The 22794-nt window shown below is 33.1% G+C and overlaps 1 protein-coding gene across 1 annotated transcript in view; it reads left to right on the top strand.

Annotated features, from left to right (window-relative positions):
• Nucleotides 1-9122: 9122 nt before the first annotated feature.
• Nucleotides 9123-22794, top strand: part of LOC143043677 (uncharacterized) — a 37358-nt gene continuing 23686 nt past the window's right edge. Inside the window, exons 1-6 of the mRNA XM_076215872.1 lie at nucleotides 9123-9209; nucleotides 12126-12159; nucleotides 16153-16307; nucleotides 16838-17009; nucleotides 20736-21919; nucleotides 22496-22589. Coding sequence (XP_076071987.1) covers nucleotides 9171-9209; nucleotides 12126-12159; nucleotides 16153-16307; nucleotides 16838-17009; nucleotides 20736-21919; nucleotides 22496-22589 — 1678 coding nt within the window. The 5' untranslated portion in view covers nucleotides 9123-9170. The remainder of the gene's footprint in view (nucleotides 9210-12125; nucleotides 12160-16152; nucleotides 16308-16837; nucleotides 17010-20735; nucleotides 21920-22495; nucleotides 22590-22794) is intronic.

Below are 22794 nucleotides of genomic sequence, written 5' to 3'. Positions count from 1 at the left end.
CGTACGATTGTGGCGAAATTCCTCCCGGCGGTTTTGAACAGACTGAGGAAAACAAACAGACTTTCCAAAGAAAGGGATAAATCGATGTTTCAACATAAGGAATCCAGATATATTTTTGTTGTCAATACGATGTACTCATAACGTGGTTATAAGTTGTACCAGAACTTTTTTTTTCTGTAATGCTGACTTTCTAAGAAATAAATCAATTGTTAGATTGGTTTAAGTGTTTATAGAGATATGTTTAATTGCTATCAGCTTAAATGAGTAATCGTTCAATTTTCATTCTACCGACACAGACCTGTCCACAAAGAATAACCCAAAACCTTCAATTACAAGGCAGTATATACTAGTAAATGGGTTGCTGTTGGGTGAGAGCCAAGGCTATTATGGTTTACTTTTACAAATTGTGACGTGGATGAAAAGTGTCTCATTGGCACTCATACCACATCTTCTTATATATATCTAGTACAATGCAAATCCTTCGTACATGTAACCATGTGATTTGTTTAAATTTTGTGGTCCAGTAACTATGAAGAGACAGGTATTAGTAATGATAATACTACACATTTAACAATTTGACGTTTACATTTGGAAATTAAACCTAGTTGCAAGTTATTATTGGAATTCATCATTTCTTGACATATTGTAACGTACAGGGAGTCCTACACGCCAGATGGTACTTTGTGTACCCGTAGATCCGTACCAGGGTTACTTACCTGAATTTGTTGTGTATCGTTGGCTAACCCTTACAAATCGTAACGTGTTTCCTGAACTAATTCAACCTTAGATATAAAAGCCTAACAACAAGTAACAAAAGATTAATTCCGGTAAGTATAGACTGCGTGCACAAAGTTAACGGCAACTGTAAAATGCGCCTTTTGAATAGTTTTATACAACCGTGTTTAAAATATTTTTGAATAAGAATAGGAATAAGAATTTTTTTATGATAAAATGATGAATGCATGCCATTAGAATCCACATTACTAGTAGGGTAAATTAAAATTTAATCTATAAAGCATGAAACGGGCATATAGAAAACGGCAAAAATACGGTGTTACAGTAACTTGTAACATTAAATAAGCATAAATTAGAGTTTTTGACCTAAAACTTATACAAATTCAACATATTTTCCTGCATTTTCGTATAATAGAATTGTTCGGATTCGGCCTAGGACATCACACGAAATTCATCGCAAAAAAATCAAAAACGATCATGGTAGATAAGTTTGGAATGGTCTTCGTTATGTGTAAGAAGTAGTAATTTGGAAGGACTAATTATCGAAATGGAAGAATCGACAAGAAAAATATGTAATTACAATCTTTTTATTTTCAAAATAACTTGGTATTCAAAATGTGCATAACCAGAGGTTTAAAATAATCTGCAAAATATGAATGATTCGATAGTCCAGACTGAAGACCTGAAATTGTTTAATGTCCAGCTAGTATGTTACAAGCTTTAGAAATGACGTTTTAACGCTATTTTCTGAAAAGGGTCCACGACATAATCGCTAATCATTTCCATTTCACTGCTCTTAGCATATATCTATTTATATTTCCAGAATGTGCATTTGCTGCACTTTTTTGTTCGACAGAAAAAAGAAATATGTTGAACGTAAATATTTAAAGTTATGTGATAAACTAAGTGTCCAGAGTTTATGTTACGCGCTTGTTTTCTGGAGGAAAATGCCGACGTCGTAAATGGTTTTAGTAATTTGAAGACGCTACGTTTGTGGACTCAGCTTTATGCACGCCGTCATACAAAATGGAATCCTTAACCTAACAATGGAGTACAACACAACTTAATTGGAGCTGTGACTTAACCTTACTTCAAAAGTTGATATATGACTATAAACCTATTTTTCTTACAGTACCTCAATTCTTTCATTCAAATGTAATATGGAATTATGGTTTCCAGTGCGCCCCTGGTCCTTATTCAGGGCCAAGGTGTCCCTGGTCCAAAGGGACAGTATCACGTTGTCACCTTAATTATATACCACAGGACAATATGTCACCACCTTATTCAGATAGTACAATTGGCTCTTGCTTATAAAAGTTTAACCAAAGATCCTTGGTAAGCTACTTCTTAATCAGAAATAGTTATAATCTTAATCAGAAATAGTTATAATTAGCTTTTCTTTAGTCTTCACTCTGGGAGCTCTAAAGACCGAACTGATTTACGTTGCGAGAAACTCTACTTATATACTAGAATAATCTCTAACCAAAATGCACATAATCTCTAAACAGAAATAAATATATTCCGTACTACTGTTACGTTTTAATATAACGCCTATAGTAATTTAATAGCAATCACTTACTTTTCAACTAGAAAGGAACGGAACTAGTACCAAAACTTCGGAAATCGTTTTCCGTAATACAACCGTAATTAACGTACTTCATTAAGAAACGAAAATGAAAGGATTTAAACATTTGCCGACTTACTAACAGATAAACATCGAACTTCTTAACCTAATTAAGGTAACTGAATAATATTCGTCACAAAATATAAAGTAACATCTGCCTTATATCTTGTCTACCGTATTGTGTTCTTTTCGATATTTATGGATCAACATTAAAGCGGCATCCGTTTGAGAAAGCATAAACAAAATTAATGATTGCTGTTTAAAATGAAATTATTTATCAAAGGGTTATTGATGGTGAAGATGATGTAATTGCTTCAAATCAGCCATGGGTATGGGTATGGTAACGTTTTGCTGTTCCTGTATTTTCTTTGTCCTCTTACAGTTGAAACATTTCAACTTTAAGAGGACAAAGGAAAAACAGGAACACCGATGTGCAACAAAAACAAACACCAACAAACATAGAAACGAACTGCCGTATTTCTGACCAAATAAAAACATCAACTTATTCACTGACGGGACGTGGCAGTGTATATATCTATTTCTCATCAATGACAACACTAAAGACACAAAGTATTAATCTGATAGTAATCGCAGTTTATGACAGCTTGTATTGCCATGAAATTTATATGTGTAATTTTTAGTACGCTTTTAATTTACTGGTATACACCATTTTCATGAAAACAGTGAAAAAAGCACAGTTTATGCAATTTCATATCAATGTTTCCTTCGTTGAAACATAGTGCGCATACAAGAAACAACAATATAATCATTGTGACGCCCAATTCATAATTATATTGTGCTGTACCTGTGTACTGTAAATTAAAAATGGTTCTGAAATATGAGGTCCCACAGGGTTCCGTGCTTGGACCGAGACTCCCATGTTTTCGTACCCGGTTAGTGAAATATGAAAGAAGCATGGCATGACATACCACTGTTATGCGGATGCTACGCAAATAAACCAAGTCATCAAACCGTAAAATTAGATAATTGGGATGACATTACCGAGCGCCTAGAAGCTTGTTTGGAAGATATCAAAACTTGGATGTGTACAAACATGTTGAAGTTAAACCAGGACAAGACCGAATTGATTGTTTTTGCTCCAAAACACAAAGTCAAAAGTCTTAGTAAGTTACAACTGAATTTTGATGGAACTATACTAAGTGAATCTACCTGTGTTCGAAATCTTGGAGTTTTTCTCGATCAAACCCTCAGCATGCAGCAACAGACAAATGCAATTACCAAATCCTGTTTCCATCAGATTCGTAACATAGGACGGATTCGTTCATATATAACGGAGGACGCTTGCAAAACTCTTGTATGCACTCTTGTTACGTCGCGACTTGATTACGGTTATGCTTTGATGTATGGTGTGAATGCCTCGAGTCTATCCAAACTTCAACGTGTTCAGAACACAGCTGTAAGACTAGTGACCCGCAAAAAGAAGTTTGAACATATAACTCCAACACTTATGACTCTTCATTGGCTACCATTTAAATTCCGATGCCAGTACAAACTATTGCTTTACGCATTTAAAGCCTTGCATGAACTTGCACCTTCGTATCTTAGTGAACTGATACATTTTTACAAACCAGCACGATCGTTACGATCTGAAAATGCTTCTTTAATTGAGATGCCCTAAAAAATGCACGGACCAAAATGTATGGTGAACGAAGGTTCGATGTGGCGGCCGGGACTATGTGGAATCGCCTTCCAACAAAACTTCGAAATGAACAATCGCTAGAACTATTTCAGAAAGGACTAAAGACGCATCTATTCAAAGTTGCATTTGTGGATCGCTCATAGTTAAGACCTGGAAATGTGATTGGTTGTATTTGACTGATGTTGATTTTTAACATTTTGGACATTTACTTATTTTTAAATACAAAATTCAGCAATTTTAGAAATATTTAGTTTTCAAATTTTTACTTATTCATTAACAATTCTTTTAAGTCATTTTTAACCAAGTTGCCGGAGTCTTAACTTTTTATAGTTGATTTGATGTATGCTTTTAAACATAATTATTTTGGTATATTTTTAACTTTGTAATTTCGTGTATGTACGAACTTCTGTACTTTTGTTTTAACATGTAAAGCGTTTAGAGTAATTGTAGTTTTATATAATGCCCTATAAAAATACCTTGTAATAATAATAATAATAATAAAAAGTAAAATAACGGAAATACTGAACCCCGAGGAAAATTCAAAACGGAAAGTTCCGTATCGAATGGCAAATCAAAAGCTCAAACACATCAAACGAATGGATCCTGACTTGGTACACATGTTCCTGGTACCTTTGATTACTATTAACATGTTGAGTTGACTAATATATATTGTTTATTGATGAATCTCTCTGTGTTCTTGCATTTATTTGTACTGTATTCCTGTCTCGCAATGTTTACATTTTAGCGGTATCTTTCTGACATTACAATATATGCAGGAGAGTTGGTAAGCCGTAATGCCCGCGTCACACTGTCCCGATTTTTACGCCGATGGCAACACGATTATGGAAATTTTCAAAATCGGGACTGATCGTATCCAGATCGGGCTATTCGTAGTGCCAATTTTTAACCATCGTAGAACCATCGGCCACTTTTTCTAGCCTTCGGGGACAACTTCGGGAAGGGTTCTAAATTTTTTTACATGTTAAAAAATCCCCGAAGGTGCGTCCGATGTTGAGGGTTCGTATTGAGTTCGTATCACCATCCTCACCATCGTAATGTCACCGGGAATGCATCTTTGAACATCGTATTGCATTCGTGTTTCCATCGTTTCCATCGGGCAGTTTTGACATTACGATGTCTACACGAATGAATCACGAAGCTACCCGAAGGTCTTACGACGGCAACACGATTCGTAAAGACCTCGTAATCCCGTCGTGTTGCCATCGAATAAAAGTACGAAGGCGACAAGATGGAACTACGACGGCAATAAATCCAGCTAAATGTTAGTTAATGTTCGCACTAAAATACATTTAAAGTGCCATGCGCGATATGCACTGGTCAGTCTAATACGACAGTAAAGAAAGACGTTTACAAAACATGGAGCTCATATCATATGATTCTATGAGAACAAGAAAGGCGACAGCGTTGTTTCTATTAATTCAAATGGAACAAGAGCAGCTATTACAGGCTATTACAAGTAAAATATTATTTTTTGTCAATTTTTCATATCAAGTAACATAATGAAAATCATTAACGCGCCTCGTACACCAACACTGCATGTACACGTATAGGGAAACCAACTTATTCTTCATTATTCTGATTTTTTGTGTATCGTCTGAGTTGTTGTCACACGAATGTTTACTCCATAATCATTTTATTTTCTATGTGTCATATTTTGCCGCATTTGTTGCTTTGCCCACATCCTTCCTTTTGTCTATTATTATGATATTCTCCTGGAAACAGCTCTTTTTGAATAAAAGGGATCAACGAACCCATTACCTTACCTTTAAGATAGATCTGTAAAAATGGGCATAATTATGGGTGATTATTCAGACTAGTGCACACATTTTACAGTTCAAACAAGGCAATGCCGAGCGTGGCACCTCCTCGTATGTAACATATTGGGGACAAATATGGACACTATATTTGTATATGACACATGCAGAAAATGGTAAATTGAATATGCATATTTGATACATAAACTATTTTTTAAGAAATCAACCAAAACATTCAGTAACTGGAAATACCTTTAATATTGTCTTTAGAACCAGCAGGTAATTTCCTGTGTATTATGCTATTTCAAGGAGATTAAACCAGAAATTAAATGTACAATATAATATATATTCAATATTGATCAAACAATTTAAAACGCGTGATGCCTTCGACATACAATTTAAATGCATCGTAAGCTGTACACGACGTCTTTTAGACATCGTACGGCCATCGCGCCATCATCGTAATCCATCGTGTAGCCTTCGTAATCCATCGTGTAGGCTTCGGCTGAGATATGAAGCTTAAATACCCGTATTCGTTTAACCTTCGTATGTCCATCTTTTACTATTGTATATAATTTCGGCACCATCGTATAGACTTCGTTATTCATCGTACTTGCTTCAGTCACTTTTTTGTATTTCAATGAGATCGGGCCAACTTCGTACGAACTTACAATTTTCGCATTCGGGTGTCCATCGTATATAAAAATCGGGACAGTGTGACGCGGGCATAAAACCAGACATAAAAAACATAAAAGCAACGTTTTTGTCTTAAAATTTCCTGTTCCAAGTCAGGAATATGGTAGTTGTTATCAAATAGTCCGTTTTTAAGTATGTTGGCGTTTGTGTTTGTAACAGTTCAGTGTTTCTGTTGTTCCGTTGTTTTCCTCTTCACGTCGATGTGTTACCTTCGGATGCTCTGGTTTGTGACTATGATTTGTTTCAGTTAAATCGATTTATTACTATTGGACAGCAATAAACAAGAATGCTAATCTTTATTATTTCGGTTACCATGCATAGTTTAACAAGAATGTGTCCTTAGTACACGGATGTCCAAAACGCTAATATGACATTTGAATTCGAAAAATCATATCATAGGGAGCATGTGTACTAAGTTGCAAGTTGATGGGACTTCAACTTCATTAAAACTACCTTGACCAAAATCTTAAAACTGATGCGGGACAGACGCACGAACGGATGCACAGACCGGAAAACATTATGCCCCCTCTACTATCGTACAATGTAGGTTGGGCATACAAAAAATATTGTTCACGTATGATAAAGATATCGCAATTTAATAAAATCCTTAATCAAATACCCTTAACAGCAAAAAGTAAAATCACAAAAATACTGAACTCCTAGGAATATTCAAAACGGAAAGTCCCTTATCAAGTGGCAAAATCAAATGATAAAACACATCAATCGAATGAACAACAACTGTCAAATTCCTGGTTTGGTACAGGCGTTTTCAAATGTAGAAAATGGGGGATTGAACCTGGTTTTATAACGCTAAACCTCCAACGAGTCTAACGAGCATAATAAACAATAGGGAATGTTACTGATTCATATATATGTTAACATAAGTTTTGAATGGTGTCTGGATTTTTCTTTCTTTTTTATATCCAATCTTACAAACATCTTGTCAATAAAGCCGCCTTTGGAATAAGTTGTTTCCCTACCGTTCCGTTTGTTAATAAAACACAACGTTAGATTTTTTCAGTATTTTGTTTTAGCTGCCTTCAAGTTGGAGTTTGGTATTTTTGTTATACATGTACTTTTTTGACAGAATTGAGAGAAAATCAGTCAATTCTTTGCATTGCGTTTTTAAGGAGATAAATTCTGACTTGAAAAAATTAATTAGCCTACCGAGTTTAATTGTACTTCTGACTTTATTTCTGATGTGATCTTGTAATTTTCAATTTAATGCAATGCTCTAGATATATATGATTTGTCTGTATCCGGATATTTACGCAGTTAAAGAAAAGTGCAGGAAATATAGAATAGTTCAGATAAAATGTTATGGTATAGGTAATTGTAAAGCTACAATTAAAACTGATATTAAGCGTTTGAATTTCTTATAGGCATGAACCAATAACACTATGTAGCACATCAATTATATTTAACTATTACTCCTTTAACATTTTAGTTATGCTTTCCTTCCATGTTAAATGGAAATTGTTTTTCGATCAATAAATGAATTTATGGAATTCATGGGTAGAATATTAATATTTCTGTACAAAATCGATGTTTTTTTTAGTTTTTTTTTTTTTTTATAGATCATTGAGAATTTCGTTCGGAGATTTCGTTATTTTTATAATTTTTGGGTTATTTCAAGAAATAAATTAGTTTATGTAAATCGGATAGCAATTACCGTATATAAAATTTCAAATACCGTTGCCTTACAATTACACGTGGTCTTTGAAAGATTTGTATATTCACTCGAATACTTTACACAAGAACTTTATTAATAAAGTGAAATAGATACATATAAAAGTAGAGACCAACGTTTAAAAGCTTAAGTGGCGACACTGAAGTGTACCATAGAATAGAAAGGAAAAACCAATAACTTCATCAAAATCACATTTGATCACGGTCTCGTGTAATAGTAACATTAATACTGCACTAGACAATTCCCTTTCTTTTATTTCTTTTTTACTAATTTATATGTTTTCTGATAACTGCCAGTCTGCTGATATTCCTTGGAGATACGTCTGCAGATGTCAGTATAATGGTAATCTCCTAGTTATACCAGTAAAATTGTTACAGGGGCAAAATTTGAAAAAATGAAAAAAATAAGGAAGGGACATTTAGCAGGTCTAACATTGCACTAATTCAGATATTGCCCGACTGATGTTGGTAATCAAGTGACCAATATTACTTAACCTATGATTGGACACTGCTGTGTGATCAATAACACACTAATGGGAGGTTCATGAAGTTTCATCAGTAAATTGAACTGAAATCGACAGTATTAATTTGTAACAGAAAGTAAAATTTAGAATCGTTAGAAATTCTAAGACATCACCAAATGTTAACAAAAAAAAAATGATTTAAATGTTTCGAATAAGATTAATGAATTATTTGAAAAAGGGTGCACTTTTCACAATGAAGGATAGTGAAGTTTTCATTTATATTCTTGAATACTCTTATCTCACTTAGTTTCAACAACTGTCCAACTTAAACAGATGCAAAGTCAATTATATTTCGTTTCCTCGAGAAAACAGTTTATCAAGCTATGCATACTTTAAGCTCGAGTGTTTATTGAAACAACAACCTTTACATTTCCGATATATGTACAAATACTCTCATACTTCCGTTTGTTGTATATTACACTTTTATTGTTGATCAGTCGTAGAAAGGATCACCTAAAGCCTGCACTATGATTTTTTTGAAAATTCTTTTCTTTTGGATACTGATGGTATGTACTATTAGGTCATTGTATGGTTAGTGTACTTGGTCAGTGTACATTTTGTAGTTTGCAAAAATGTGTAAGAAGATTTAAAATAAGATTATAAATGTGTTCAGAATCAATCTCTGGGCTACAATGCAAATTAAAGTTTAAAATAATTATTATGTTCTAAAGATCAAATAACAGACATTGAGTTAACGGTCTCCGTTAAACATAGTAATTACATTTATCTCAGTAAATACAACTTCGTTAAGTGAATGTGTGTGGTCAATTAAAAGGATGAAATAATTTACATTTATTGTGTACGAATTAAACGTCCATAGTTATCAAAGATACCAGAATTATAATTTAGTACGCCAGTTGCGCGTTTCGTCTACATAAGACTCATCAGGGACGCTCATATCAAAACATTTATAAAGCCAAACAAGTACAAAGTTGAAGAGCATTGAAGATCCAAAATTCCAAAGAGTTGTGCCAAATACGGCTAAGGTAATCTATTCCTGGGATAAAAATATCCTTAGTTTTTTGAAGAATTTACAGTTCTGTAAACAAGAAATTTATAAAAATGACCACATTATTGATATTCATGTCAACACCGAAGTGTTGACTACTGGGCTGGTGATACCAACCCAGTGGTGTAAAAAGTTATCAAAGGTACCAGGATTATTTTTTAATATTGAAAACTATGAACCATCAATTGGAGAGGCTTTAATGAACAATTTATGTTACGTGGACGTTCAGCGACATATATTTCCCGTACAGCAACTAAATTATAGATATAATAAAACAAAAAGCATTTGGTATTGAAATATGAGATGAATTTTTGCTTTGGAAGATGTCATCATAGAATTTTGTGGGGCCCTTCAGAACTTGCTGTTTGGTAAAAGCCAAGGCTCTGTGTTGAAAACCGTACTTTGACTTAAAAGTGTTTACTATAACAAACTGTAACTTAGATGAAGAGTTGTCTCATTGGCATTCATACCACATCTTCTGATATCTATTAAACATGTTTTTGAGCGCTCAATCCCCTTGACCTGGCAAAGTGGTGTAATAGTACAACGTAAGGACAAACTGTAAAAACCATTTGGAAATGACTTGACTCATCAGATTGGCATGAAGCACAAACAACAACAAAATAAGAAGTAAATCAAAGGACGTGGAATAGCGAGATATAAGAGTACTCACAGATACTAATATATGGTTTAACCCAATATACAACATATCAATACATAAAGTTGAGAATGGGTCAAAGAGACAACAACCTGTAGAAATAGCAGCCCGATGCCACCAATGAGTCTTCAACACCGCAAGTAAATCCCTCACCCGGATGTGAACTTGAGCTAGCCAATAAACTCAAATGTGTGCTAGCATAGTGAAAAAAAAATCCCAAACATATAAATGAACTAAAATTATAAACGCGCACAAGACAAACAAATACCAGAGGCTCATGACTTAGGACAGGCTTTAAAAAAATGCATGTAGCGACAGGATGTAGAACAATTACTTCATAATAATACATGTCTAGTTATTTAGTTGTCGTACTTTTACCAGGAAGAGTACAAAGTGATTTAACAAACTTATATTTTTCCACATGTGGAGTAGGATCTTCCAGAGGCGGATTTAGAGGGGGGCCCAGGGGGCCCGGGCCCCCCCTTTTTGGGAAAAAAATTGGTTGCTTATATAGGGAATCACTGAAGCGTGACTGGAGCGGGCCCCCTCTTAGGTCAGTCAGTGGGCCCCCACTTATGAAAATTTCTGGATCCGCCACTGTCTTCTTACCCTTCCGGAGCACCTGTGATCAACTCCAGTTGTTGGTGCGGTTTATGTTGATCAGTCTTTAGTTTTTGATGTGTTTTGTGTCTGTTTGTCTTTATTTACAGTCATGGCGTTGTCAGTTTGATCTTGACTTATGATATTTAGTCTTTTGTATATTTCGCCTTTCTCTTTAACCTGATCTCAGTTTTTCATAATGCTTAACTTCAATAACTGTATTTTAAGTTTTATATCTTCATATTATATTTTGTTTATTCTGAAAAAAATTAGTGTATATTGTTGATCTCTTATAGTCATCCATGCTTTACTACATTGGTTAGAGGTATAGGGGGAGGGTTGAGATCTCACAAACATGTTTAACCCCGCCGCATTTTTGCACCTGTTCCAAGTCAGGAGCCTCTGGCCTTTGTTAGTCTTGTATTATTTTAATTTTAGTTTCTTGTGTACAATTTGGAAATTAGTATGGCGTTCATTATCACTGGACTAGTATATATTTGTTTAGGGGCCAGCTGAAGGACGCCTCCGGGTGCGGGAATTTCTCGCTACATTGAAGACCTGTTGGTGACCCTCTGCTGTTGTTTTTTATTTGGTCGGGTTGTTGTCTCTTAGACACATTCCCCATTTCCATTCTCAATTTTATCCATGCTGTTGTTTAAGTATAGACAGTTGTGCTAAATTATTAACGTGTCTTTGTTATCGCTTTGACGCCTTTTTTTTTTAGCGTGGACAAAGCCTTCACCCCGTAACTTTCTTCATCGCTAATAATTCAGCCTTGCCAATTAAATATTTCCTCTTCTTTCAGCATTAAGTCAAGTGCTTTTTTAAAATATTGATAAAAAAAAACAATGCTGGCACAATTAATACAACCAGTTTTAATATTTTTTATTGTTAAGATTAAGGCCTTATCAAACCTTTATCTTGTCATTCTCCAAATGAACATTAATTATTTAATATAAGTTTGCTAAATCTACTCTAATTTACCTCATCTTTTGCAACATGTTGATAATTTTCTAACAGAAAAAAACCGTGTGTATAATCAAAGTAGCTCGACTCCATCTGAAACCATCCCTTTGTATTTTGTATTAAACCATTATCGAAAGTCTTTCCATTTATATTTGTTTGCTTTCTGCTTAAGATGTACATATTTTGTAGAATTCGACGAAGGTTGAGATGGTTACGCTTCGAGGTAAGTTTAAAATAAGTAGGTCTTTTGGTAAGCACATCGCCGCACATCTTACTATTTTTTTCTTTTTCTCAGTTTCTATAATTAATATCATTTTTCGACTTATTTTTTTATTTTTCACTCGATTATATTCTTTATTAGTAGAGGATTGACTTTTTTTAACCTTTTGATTCTGTTATTGTAATAATAACAATCTGGATCTGACAAAATATTGACAAGAAATGACGATATTTATTTGTTAGTTTTGTACATACATACATTAGACTATTATATGAATGCCACAGGGAGTCGATATCGAGACTATATCATCTGTACATATTCTGATCAGCAGATGATGTTTGTTACTAACTCTTCACATATGATAAAGCACCAACAACTTTTATTGGTCTTGCAACAGTGCTAAATTGTTTACCTTTTAACATATATTTATTAATGCTTCCCTCCTTCAACCCAAACAAATAACCAGAGGTTTACCATTCAATTAAATGAATCAGCTAGTATCAAATGTATTTAACATTTAGTGGACCATTTAGGCAATGCATAAATGAAAAGAGAAACAAGAATTGGAATTGCAATAATTTAATATGTATACGTATACATTTTCAAAAATGATAATAATAGAGACATATAATGTGTCTATGATGATAAAGAATGCAAAACGTTAAACGATGATAAAATAATACAGAATACAATAGCTTGGCCTAGGAAGGGGTCAACTAAGTCATATAAAGATATAAAAATGATAAATGTAATACATGCTACAAAAGCATACAAACATGACGATGTCAACAAACTTGATAAACTGGCGTTATTACCAAAATACATTTGTAATCGACCAAAAACATTTATGAACATCTAACAATATCTAGGGCGTCTTAATCAAAATTGATAGAATTTTTAGATAACTTGTCAAAATGAAGTTTTTATCATGCTTTTTTTCAAAACTGTATTAAAAAGTATAGGTCACCGGTTACAGGTTGTACAAAATTGTCATATTTTGTATAGATAATGCATGGAAAATCCAATTGTGTGTGATAAAAAGAAAACGTACAATTAAAATGTGAGAAGATTGCTCTAATAACATGCTTTCAGATAAGAAAAAGAAAAAAATGGGGTCACTGAACTTGCTTTCTTGCTACATATCAAAAGAGGTAGATTCATAACACTCTCTATTATAAAAATCACTTTATCTGAGTTATTTCCCCTTATCTCCCCTTATTTGGCAAAGTTGAAAAAAACAAACAAGGTGTTTTTGAGAAAATACAAATGTAATTATGATTAAACACACAATTGTCTATATCTATATCCAAAGTCTTTTACATAAATTACATACAACTCTGAAAATTCATTCATGTCCAGTGAAGGATGTTTATTCAATATTGTCGACATCGCAATATCTACAATGTTAACACGATATAGTGTCAACATTGTTTACATTGTTTGAACCCTTATATAATGTATACATCGTTGACATCGCGATGTATACAATGTTAAAACAATGTTGTGGCAACATCGTTTACATTGTTTGAACCCTTATATATTGTTTACATCGTTGACATCGTTAACATTGCGATGTATACAATGTAAACACGATGTCGTGTCAACATCGTTGACATTGTTTGAACTCTTATATATTGTTTACATCGTTTACATCGTTAACATCGCGATGTTTACAATGTTAACACGATGCCGTGTCAACATCGTTTACATTGTTTGATCCCTTATATATTGTTTACATCGTTGACATCGTTAACATTGCGATGTATACAATGTTAACACGATGTCTTGTCAACATTGGACATTGTTTGAACTTTTATATATTGTTTACATCGTTGACATCGTTAACATCGTGATGTTTACGAGGTTAACACGATGTCGTGTGAACATCGTTGACATTGTTTGAACTCTTATATATTGTTTACATCGTTGACATCGTTAACATAGCGATGTACACAATATTATACCGATATCTAGTCAACCTTGTTAACATTGTTTGAACTCTTATATATTGTTTACATCGTTGACATCGTTAACATAGCGGTGTATACATATAAGAAGATGCGGTATAAGTTCAAATGAGACAACTTTTTATTTAGGTTACATCTTTTATAAGTAAACCCCTATAGGTTTGTCATTAATACGGAGTTTTGGTTTTTATCGAGTAGCAAGCTATGATAGGCACAAAAAAAAAACACTAATGTAAAACTATTTGAACAGGAAAAATAAAGGTCTAATGTAAAAAACATGAAACCAGAAACACGTATGAACAATTCAACAAACGACAACTACTGAACGACAGATTCCTGACTAAGGACAGGTGCAAACAAATGCAGTTAGTTTAACGTTTATATACGTACCATAGACTCAATATAAAATATAAACACGATTTTGACACAATATTGTTAGCATTGTTATGTGAACAATTTAAACAGAAAGGTATATATAAAAAAAGAAGTGGTATGATTGCAAATAAGTAAAATTTCCAGTACATACATACTAACTGGCACATCTATAGATAACCGTATGGCCTTTAACATTGAGCAAAGTTTATATGGCATAGTTAACAATAAGAGACGCCGACATGAAAAATGGATTTTTTTTTAACTATATAACTAACTGCTTAACCATGTTAACTTATTTAAAAAAAAAAGAACGAAAAAAATGTATATACAACAACAACAAGATGTTGACACTATATTGTTAACATTACGATGTATACGATGTGAACGATGTAAACAGAAAGGTATAGACTCTATATATATAAATACAATATAAACACGATGTTGACACGATATTGTCAACATCGCGATGTATACGATGTGAACGATGTAAACAGAAAGGTATAAACTCTATATATACAATATAAACACGATGTTGACACAATATTGTCAATATCGCGATGTATACGATGTGAACGATGTAAACAGAAAGGTATAGACTTAACATATATATATACAATATAAACACGATGTTGACACAATATTGTCAACATCGCGATGTATACGATGTGAACGATGTAAACAGAAAGGTATAGACTTTATATATATATATGTATATATACAAAATAAACACGATGTTGACACGATATTGTCAACATCGCGATGTATACGAAGTGAACGATGTAAACAGAAAGGTATAGACTCTATATATGCAATATAAATACGATGTTGACACAATATTGTCAACATTGCGATGTTTACGATGTAAACGATGTAAACAGAAAAGTATAGACTTTATATCTATATATACAATATAAACACGATGTTGACACGTTATTGTCAACATCGCGATGCATACGATGTGAACGATGTAAACAGAAAGCTATAGACTCTATATATATATACAATATAAACACGATGTCGACACGATATTGTCAACATCCCAATGTATACGATGTGAACGATGTAAACAGAAAGGTATAGAACATATTGATAGGATACAATGTAAACACAATAACGACACTATAAAGTTGACATTGCGATGTTGACAATATCGACAAAACATCGTGCACTGGACATAGTTCTGAAAATTTGCACATTTCATCAAATATCTAGACCAAAGTTATCTGCTTCTTTAAAATCCAAGATGGAGGAAGACACCCGAGCCATCTTAAGGTGTTGAAAGAGGATGGAGGGTGGGAAAGTTTATAAACTCCCAAAATAAAAATCTGGTTTAAAAGACTATCGATCTGTAGATAAGCAAGAAAGTTATATTAATGGTTTTCGTCGTTTGCATAAAATAAGATATTAAAATAACTTGCCTATATACATTCATTTTTACGTTTAACAACTATATATATTATAACAACTCTTCATTGGTGGATTGTAAAAACTAAAATGTTTACTGTTATCCAAAATGCCCTCATTTCCAAATGGCAGTCTCAATTTTCCACCCTTCACAATAAACGACACATTCTACAAAGACTTCATAATAGAGTTATTGTATACTAGAATCGTAAAAACTATTAGGCATATTCGTCACGTGTTTGTTTTGTAGAAACTGTACCATGTGGTAAAAACATCACTATTGCTGGTGGTGAACTAATCTTGCCTAATTCAATTGATCCTTGTACGTGGCGGTTTATCAGACCTAATGGAGAGAAAATTGTCCTGAGCGTAGTGGACGATTATTTCTGTTGTTATAATATTGTGGTACGTTCAACTTTTAAACCCTAAGAGTAAATATTGCAAGTTTTAAATAAACAAAAAAAAACAACATAGAAATGAAATCAAAATATTTTTACTCGTAGTCCATTTGATAACTACATGTACAATAAAGTTATAGTTCCAGTCAAAACACTTGAATTTGGCACTGCTTGATATAGAAACATTTATAAACTCGTCTGTATTTTATTCGTCGGCTACAATAACTTTTTTGTCGGCGTCTTAGATTTATTGTTATGTTTGTTTAAATATTTCAGTCTATTGCGTTGTATGTCTGTGATAGATATTTACACAGTTTTGACTGCTGGATCTCAATTACTGTCATATTAACCTATTATTGTCTGTTGGGGTTCCTCATCAAATTTTGAAACTTTGCATTAGAACAAATGGCATACAAGTGGGAGATTAAGATATTTATAAAATCAGATTGAACCTAGCATGGACAATGATGAACATGGTTTAAACCTAAAGCATGTGTCTTTTATTAAATGTATTCCTATTAAACGTTCTTATTTTAGGTATACAATGGTAAAATAGATACTAAATCTATAATTTTCAACGGATCAATGACCGCTGTAAATAACAGTATGCCATCTATAATACAAACCAATGTAAGCAAAGCTATAATTACCTTCAGGCATTATTTATTGAGAGAGAGGTGGGGATTAGTGTTGCGGTATTATAGCACAGGTAAGTGCAAGGATCTATACGTCAATAATAAGGTTATGTATTATGTATATCTGTTATATTCATTTGATAAAATTTACTGTTTGCATAGCATAAATTGTTCTAAATAATAAGGATGTTCTTATCCCAAGCATAAAAACATAGCCGTATTTGACACAACCTTTTTCAACTTTTGATCTTCAGTGCTGTACAACTTTGTACTTTTTTTCACTTTCGATCTTTTACATCTGGGCGTCACTGGTGTGTCTTGTGTGGACGAGGCGCGTTTTTGGCGTATTGAATTTTAAACCTGATGCCTTTTGTTATCTATTAGTCATGTGTTTCTTTGTCTTATACGTTCTCCTATTTATTTCTATTATAGTCCTGTAATATTATGTTGTCATTTCAATGTTATATTTAACATTGCCATTAAAGTGAGAGGTTTGGCATGCCACAAAACCAGGTTCAACCCACCATTTTTATCTTTAAAAATGTCCTGTACCAAGTCAGGAAAATGGCCATTGTTATATTATAGTTCGGTTTTGTGTATGTAACATTTTAACGTTGTGTTTCCGTTGTGTCGTTTGTTTTCTCTTATATTTGAGGGTGAATTCACATTACTATAAGACGTGTCACGGTACTTTTCTATCCCAAATTCATGTATTTGGTTTTGATGTTATATTTGTTATTCTCATCGGATTTTGTCTAATGCTTAGTCCGTTTCTGTGTATGTTACATTTTGATGTTGTGTCGTTGTTCTCCTCTTATATTTAATGCGTTTCCCTCAGTTTTAGTTTGTTACCCAAATTTTGTTTTTTTGTCCATAGATTTACGAGTTTTGAACAGCGGTATACTACTGTTGCCTTTTTTAAGCATTTTGTGATATAATACAACCGATATGTTATTGGATATTATTTGTAGCTTCTTGTAATGCTCTCTTTCTGGCTGATCACTGCTTCTCCACGTAAGGCAGGATCTGCTCACCCCATCCAGAGCACATTCGAATACTCCCTGCTGGTTGAGTTCGTATTTCTTAGTCTTTGGTTTTCTATAGGGCTATTTTCTACTATAATTTGCCTTTTGATCGTTTTTTGCTATGGCATTATCATAATTTATATTGCATTCACATTGAATGGACAATAAATTGTTTCTTATTTCTGTTTTTTACCACTTAGGCAATCGAATCAATGTATATACTGATTAACTTGTAGTTTTGCTTTGATTTTAAAAAGTGAAAACGCATTGCTTATATCATTTTTTGACAATGTTGTAAATACACATTGTATAAGAAAAACCAGGGTTTTGTCTATTTTCACGTTCTGTCAGAAGAACGGGATAAAATCAAATTATCAATATTAAAAAGAAAGGAACAATTATTTTGGTGTAATAATTAAAATATGATTGAAATAACTCATATTGGCTAAACTGAAAGATGATAATGTACCAAAGGGATATTTAAAATCAGTAGTCACAAAATTACTGATAACGCCATGGCTAAAATCGAAAACAATGTAAACACTAAAGATAAACCAATCCCCTCCCCCATATTTTTTTTAAATAATCCAATTACCAATAATTACCTGTATTTTTTTTTTATATATATATCCGAATGCTTTCAGTAGGCGTCTTTGATAAATGATTGGTGTTGACAGAGATCTGCAGGATATTGACGAACGACTTAACTCGTTTCCAGAATATATTGACGAACGAACATGTTACAACGACCGAACGTAATAGGAGCTGGAGTTGTAGTTTTACAAACGTACTTAAACTTCAAAGATGTACTAATGTTTAACGTTTGTTTGGATGCAATCACGTTAGTACATAGAACGCATAAAATATACCGATTTTAGAAAGGTTTCCATAATAAAGATTGAAAGACGTTTTAAAGTTTCTGAAAAGTAACATCTCTTCCGATACAATGTGGTTGTTGTTATTTGTTGAAAGCATGATGAAATGTACATCACACACACTCAGGAGTATTTGAGTGCACCGACGACTTTTGCAATGCTCTAACAAATATGAATTGCAGAACATTAAGAACTTGTAATATTGTTGTCAGATGTCAGATCGTTTATTTGCTCCGTGTCTTATTGGTTTTCAATTTTCATTCAGAGAAATCTGTCCGATTATAATAATAGAAAAAAGAAGAAAACCTATAGTTTTTTAACCAACTATAAAAATATTTCGTTCAGTTATATACGTATTGATTATCAATCAAATCAATAAAGTAAACAGTAAAATAACAAAAATACCGAGCTCCGGGGAAAACTCTAAACGGAAAGTCTCTAACCAAGTGGCAAAGTCACAAGATCAATCCCATCAAACGAATGATGACAACTGTCATATTCTTGACAAGGTACAGGCATTTTCTTATATTGAAAATGGGGGATTAAACCTGGTTTTATAGCTACCTAAAAATCTCACTTGTATGAAAGTTGCATATTTCCATTATCTATGCTAACACACTTTTTCTGACCAAAAACTAATTTAAAGCCTTTTAGGAACCTCTGTTTTCAAATTCTTGAATATCGGGTTCACCACTTGCTATTGTAGAAAACATTGAATTATTTATATGAGGTGTTACATACAGATGAAGGTAATATCTATATCTTCTTTAAACTACATACAGATGATGGGAATAACTATACTTCAACCAGTATTTTTATGTTAGATTTAGACGAACTATGTATAAAATAAAAGCTCCCGTCTCGTACGATTCGTCAACTTACGGTTTCGTATGTTCGTTCAGTCATCTCTACTAAGCTACGATTTTTTTAATTCACTCATAACGTGTACCTAATGTACACGTATAAAGCAAATGAATAACCTTAAACAGTACAAGACAACTAAGTGTTACTCTTCGACTAATATCTGAAAATAACATATAAATGCTGACAAAAACACTGAAGATAAAATAAACCAAATTCATATTGATCTTAGAAATGTCTTGAAGGTGAGCTTAATTAGTAGACTTTAAACAAAATACCGTTTTCTTTAAATGTGAAATTCAGAATAAAAAAGGAATAAAATATTGCTAAAATAACCACACAGGTTTAAGGTATAAAACCACTAAATCATGGCCTCATTGCTTTCTATGTTTAATTCTGCAATTTCAATCATTAATGGCAACTTTATCTTAGTTCAAATAAAGTGGTAGTCATTTCATGTCAAAACTATACCTTATCCTGACTAGCGTGTTGTGAAAAATTCAACACTTAAATTTTTAATTATATATTAGAGCGTACTGATTCCCGAAAGATTGATAGAACAAAAACCGGTACATCTGATCTGAACAACAGGGCAAATGTGCCCTCCTATTATAATTTTATAAACTTTTAAACGGAACTTTCAACGACTGTTCTACAGTGATTCTAAGAACCTAAGCTTATATTTGATACCAACAATAACCAAATATTTCACCTTTTGACAACGTTTTTGCTTTGCGCAAGAACTATTTTCTTATAGATACTATTTTCTTGTATGTTATCTCCGACCGGGCCTGAATTAGTGGTTATATACCTTAATAAAGTAACAATAAATGACATACGTTGTGTTTAAAGTGTAATTGTTACACTGATAAACATAATTTTGTGCTAACTGTTACAACTCCGCAATACAGATAAAATTCATTGAACACTTATTTAAAAAAGAGCTTTCACCTTATTTATGAATATGTGATTTTAGTGTACCTTAGTGTTTAAATGAGTAAATAGTTACAAAATGATGTTTGGGTATTTTTCTTGTAAGCACCACCAGACAACAAAGGAAACAGATTCGTCATTCCTCTGGAATCAACTGTTTTTGTTTCGACATACAAGTCTCAGAATGTCACCGTCAGTGATTATTGTGAAACATATCCATCTGCAGGCTTCAACGTTTCGATCGATAACACGGTTGTTTACACTGTTAAATATCAGGGTCCGTTTAAAAGGTCTATACGACAACACTATGGAGGAGGAAGTTTACAGGCAGACAATGATATTGTCGTTTATAGCACAAAGCAATCGTTCATTCCAACTGTAGTCATGCCTTTAGACGTCTTAGGAACACAATATGTTATATTTTTTGCAAATACAAGTGATCAAATTACAATAATGGGAATAGGAAATGCTATAACCGTGAACCTAACATTTCCAGAATGCCCGGGAAACTGTTCCTTACCTGATTGTGCCACAAAAGATGTAAGTTATCAAATGAGGAGCCACGTTGAATGTAATCAAATGACATATTCATGTCATGTGGATATAACAGGATCCATGATTACCAGTGACTTTCCAGTATCAGTAATGGTGCACACTGCTAATCAAACTTTGCAGTTGCCACCTATAAACACTTGGGGACGTAAATTTATTGTCGCATCGTTGCCTTATACGCTATTCCGTAACTTTAGTTTAAAAATGGTTTCAAAGGAAGCTGATACTAATATTATCATACAGTGTTATAGGGAAAACGAAACAATAGAACAATTTGACATTTATTTCAACGAAAGTGGAGAACACGTAGTAAAATCTATTAGTACAGCAAGTAATTGTTTAATGCAATCAAATAAACCAGTTTTACCTGTACATATGACAGATAGTGAGGAAGCTATGTTCATCATTCCACCTGTAGAACAATATTCCTCTGACTATATGCTACCTGCAGAATTATGTAGAGGGGATAGCATAAACAGATCTCTTATCATAATTAGTGCAACCAACCATATTAATGGTTTAAGAATGGATGGCTTGCCTATTGCTGATAATATTTTTCAAAGACAGAAAATAGGCCAAACAGGGTACACCAGGCTGTTTGTTGATCTTGGTGCGCCAAAGTTACATCTTTTAGACCACACTGCGCCAAATATTGTATTCGGAGTTTTCCTGGTCTGTTCAACACAAACTGCAAACTTCGTTACTCCCCTTGGAATGAGAATGGCGCCAATAGCTAAGGTAATTTATAAAGAAAGAAGTTTGAAAATGAGTTTGATAATTAGATATTTTACGACAAATATTTCTTCAAATGTTTGGAGGGGCCTCGGTGTCCAAGTGATCTAAGTAGTTCTACTACTGTAATCACTAGCCAATTAACACTGAGGTTGTTATTTCGAACCCCTCTTATGCAGTTGCATTCGATTCCTATAATTATGTTTTTAAAAAGGAATGAAATATTTTTTCTGTGTTTGAAGAAATAGTATTAAACATGTGGAGCACACTGAATAACCAGTATAGCCTGTTATATAAAAGTATGCACCACTTTTATAAAGGTTATTTCGAATAGACAGAAAAAATATTATTACTTCCTAATAATTTAATTCTAAATTCCATGTTTTAGGAGTTAATCATGAGAAATGTTGATGACGACGTCTCGGTCACATGATAATATAATGCATATGAGCTGATAAACAAAGGAGTTTTAGTCAACCAGAAGACGTTTTCGATTCAAAATTAAAATATATTGAAGTAATTAAACCTTTTCCAAGATTTACAATAAAAATTGCTGTAATGAAATCTATTACTTCATTTCAGAAATGTGAGTCAACTTCTAGTATTCCTGGCGACGGTTTAGACAATGATTGTGATGACCTTATTGACGAGGATATTTGTGATAAAAGTTCTACAGGTAAATAAGCAACATCTAGTGATATTTCAACAAGAGTTGACAACATCTAGTTGTGAATGCAATTAAAATTATGTAAATTCAATTCTTCGAAAAACGTTCAACGATTATACAAAATTACTGAAGCAAATGTCAATACAAAAAAGGACAGTATAAATTCCAAAATAGTCTAATTTTTTCCAAATTAACCGATAAAAAAGGTCGAGCA

The sequence above is a fragment of the Mytilus galloprovincialis genome, chromosome 1 (genome assembly GCF_965363235.1).
Source record: "Mytilus galloprovincialis chromosome 1, xbMytGall1.hap1.1, whole genome shotgun sequence".
NCBI classification, from domain to species: domain Eukaryota; kingdom Metazoa; phylum Mollusca; class Bivalvia; order Mytilida; family Mytilidae; genus Mytilus; species Mytilus galloprovincialis.
Note: the sequence above shows the minus strand (reverse complement) of the source record. Positions and strands in the feature narration are given on the sequence as shown.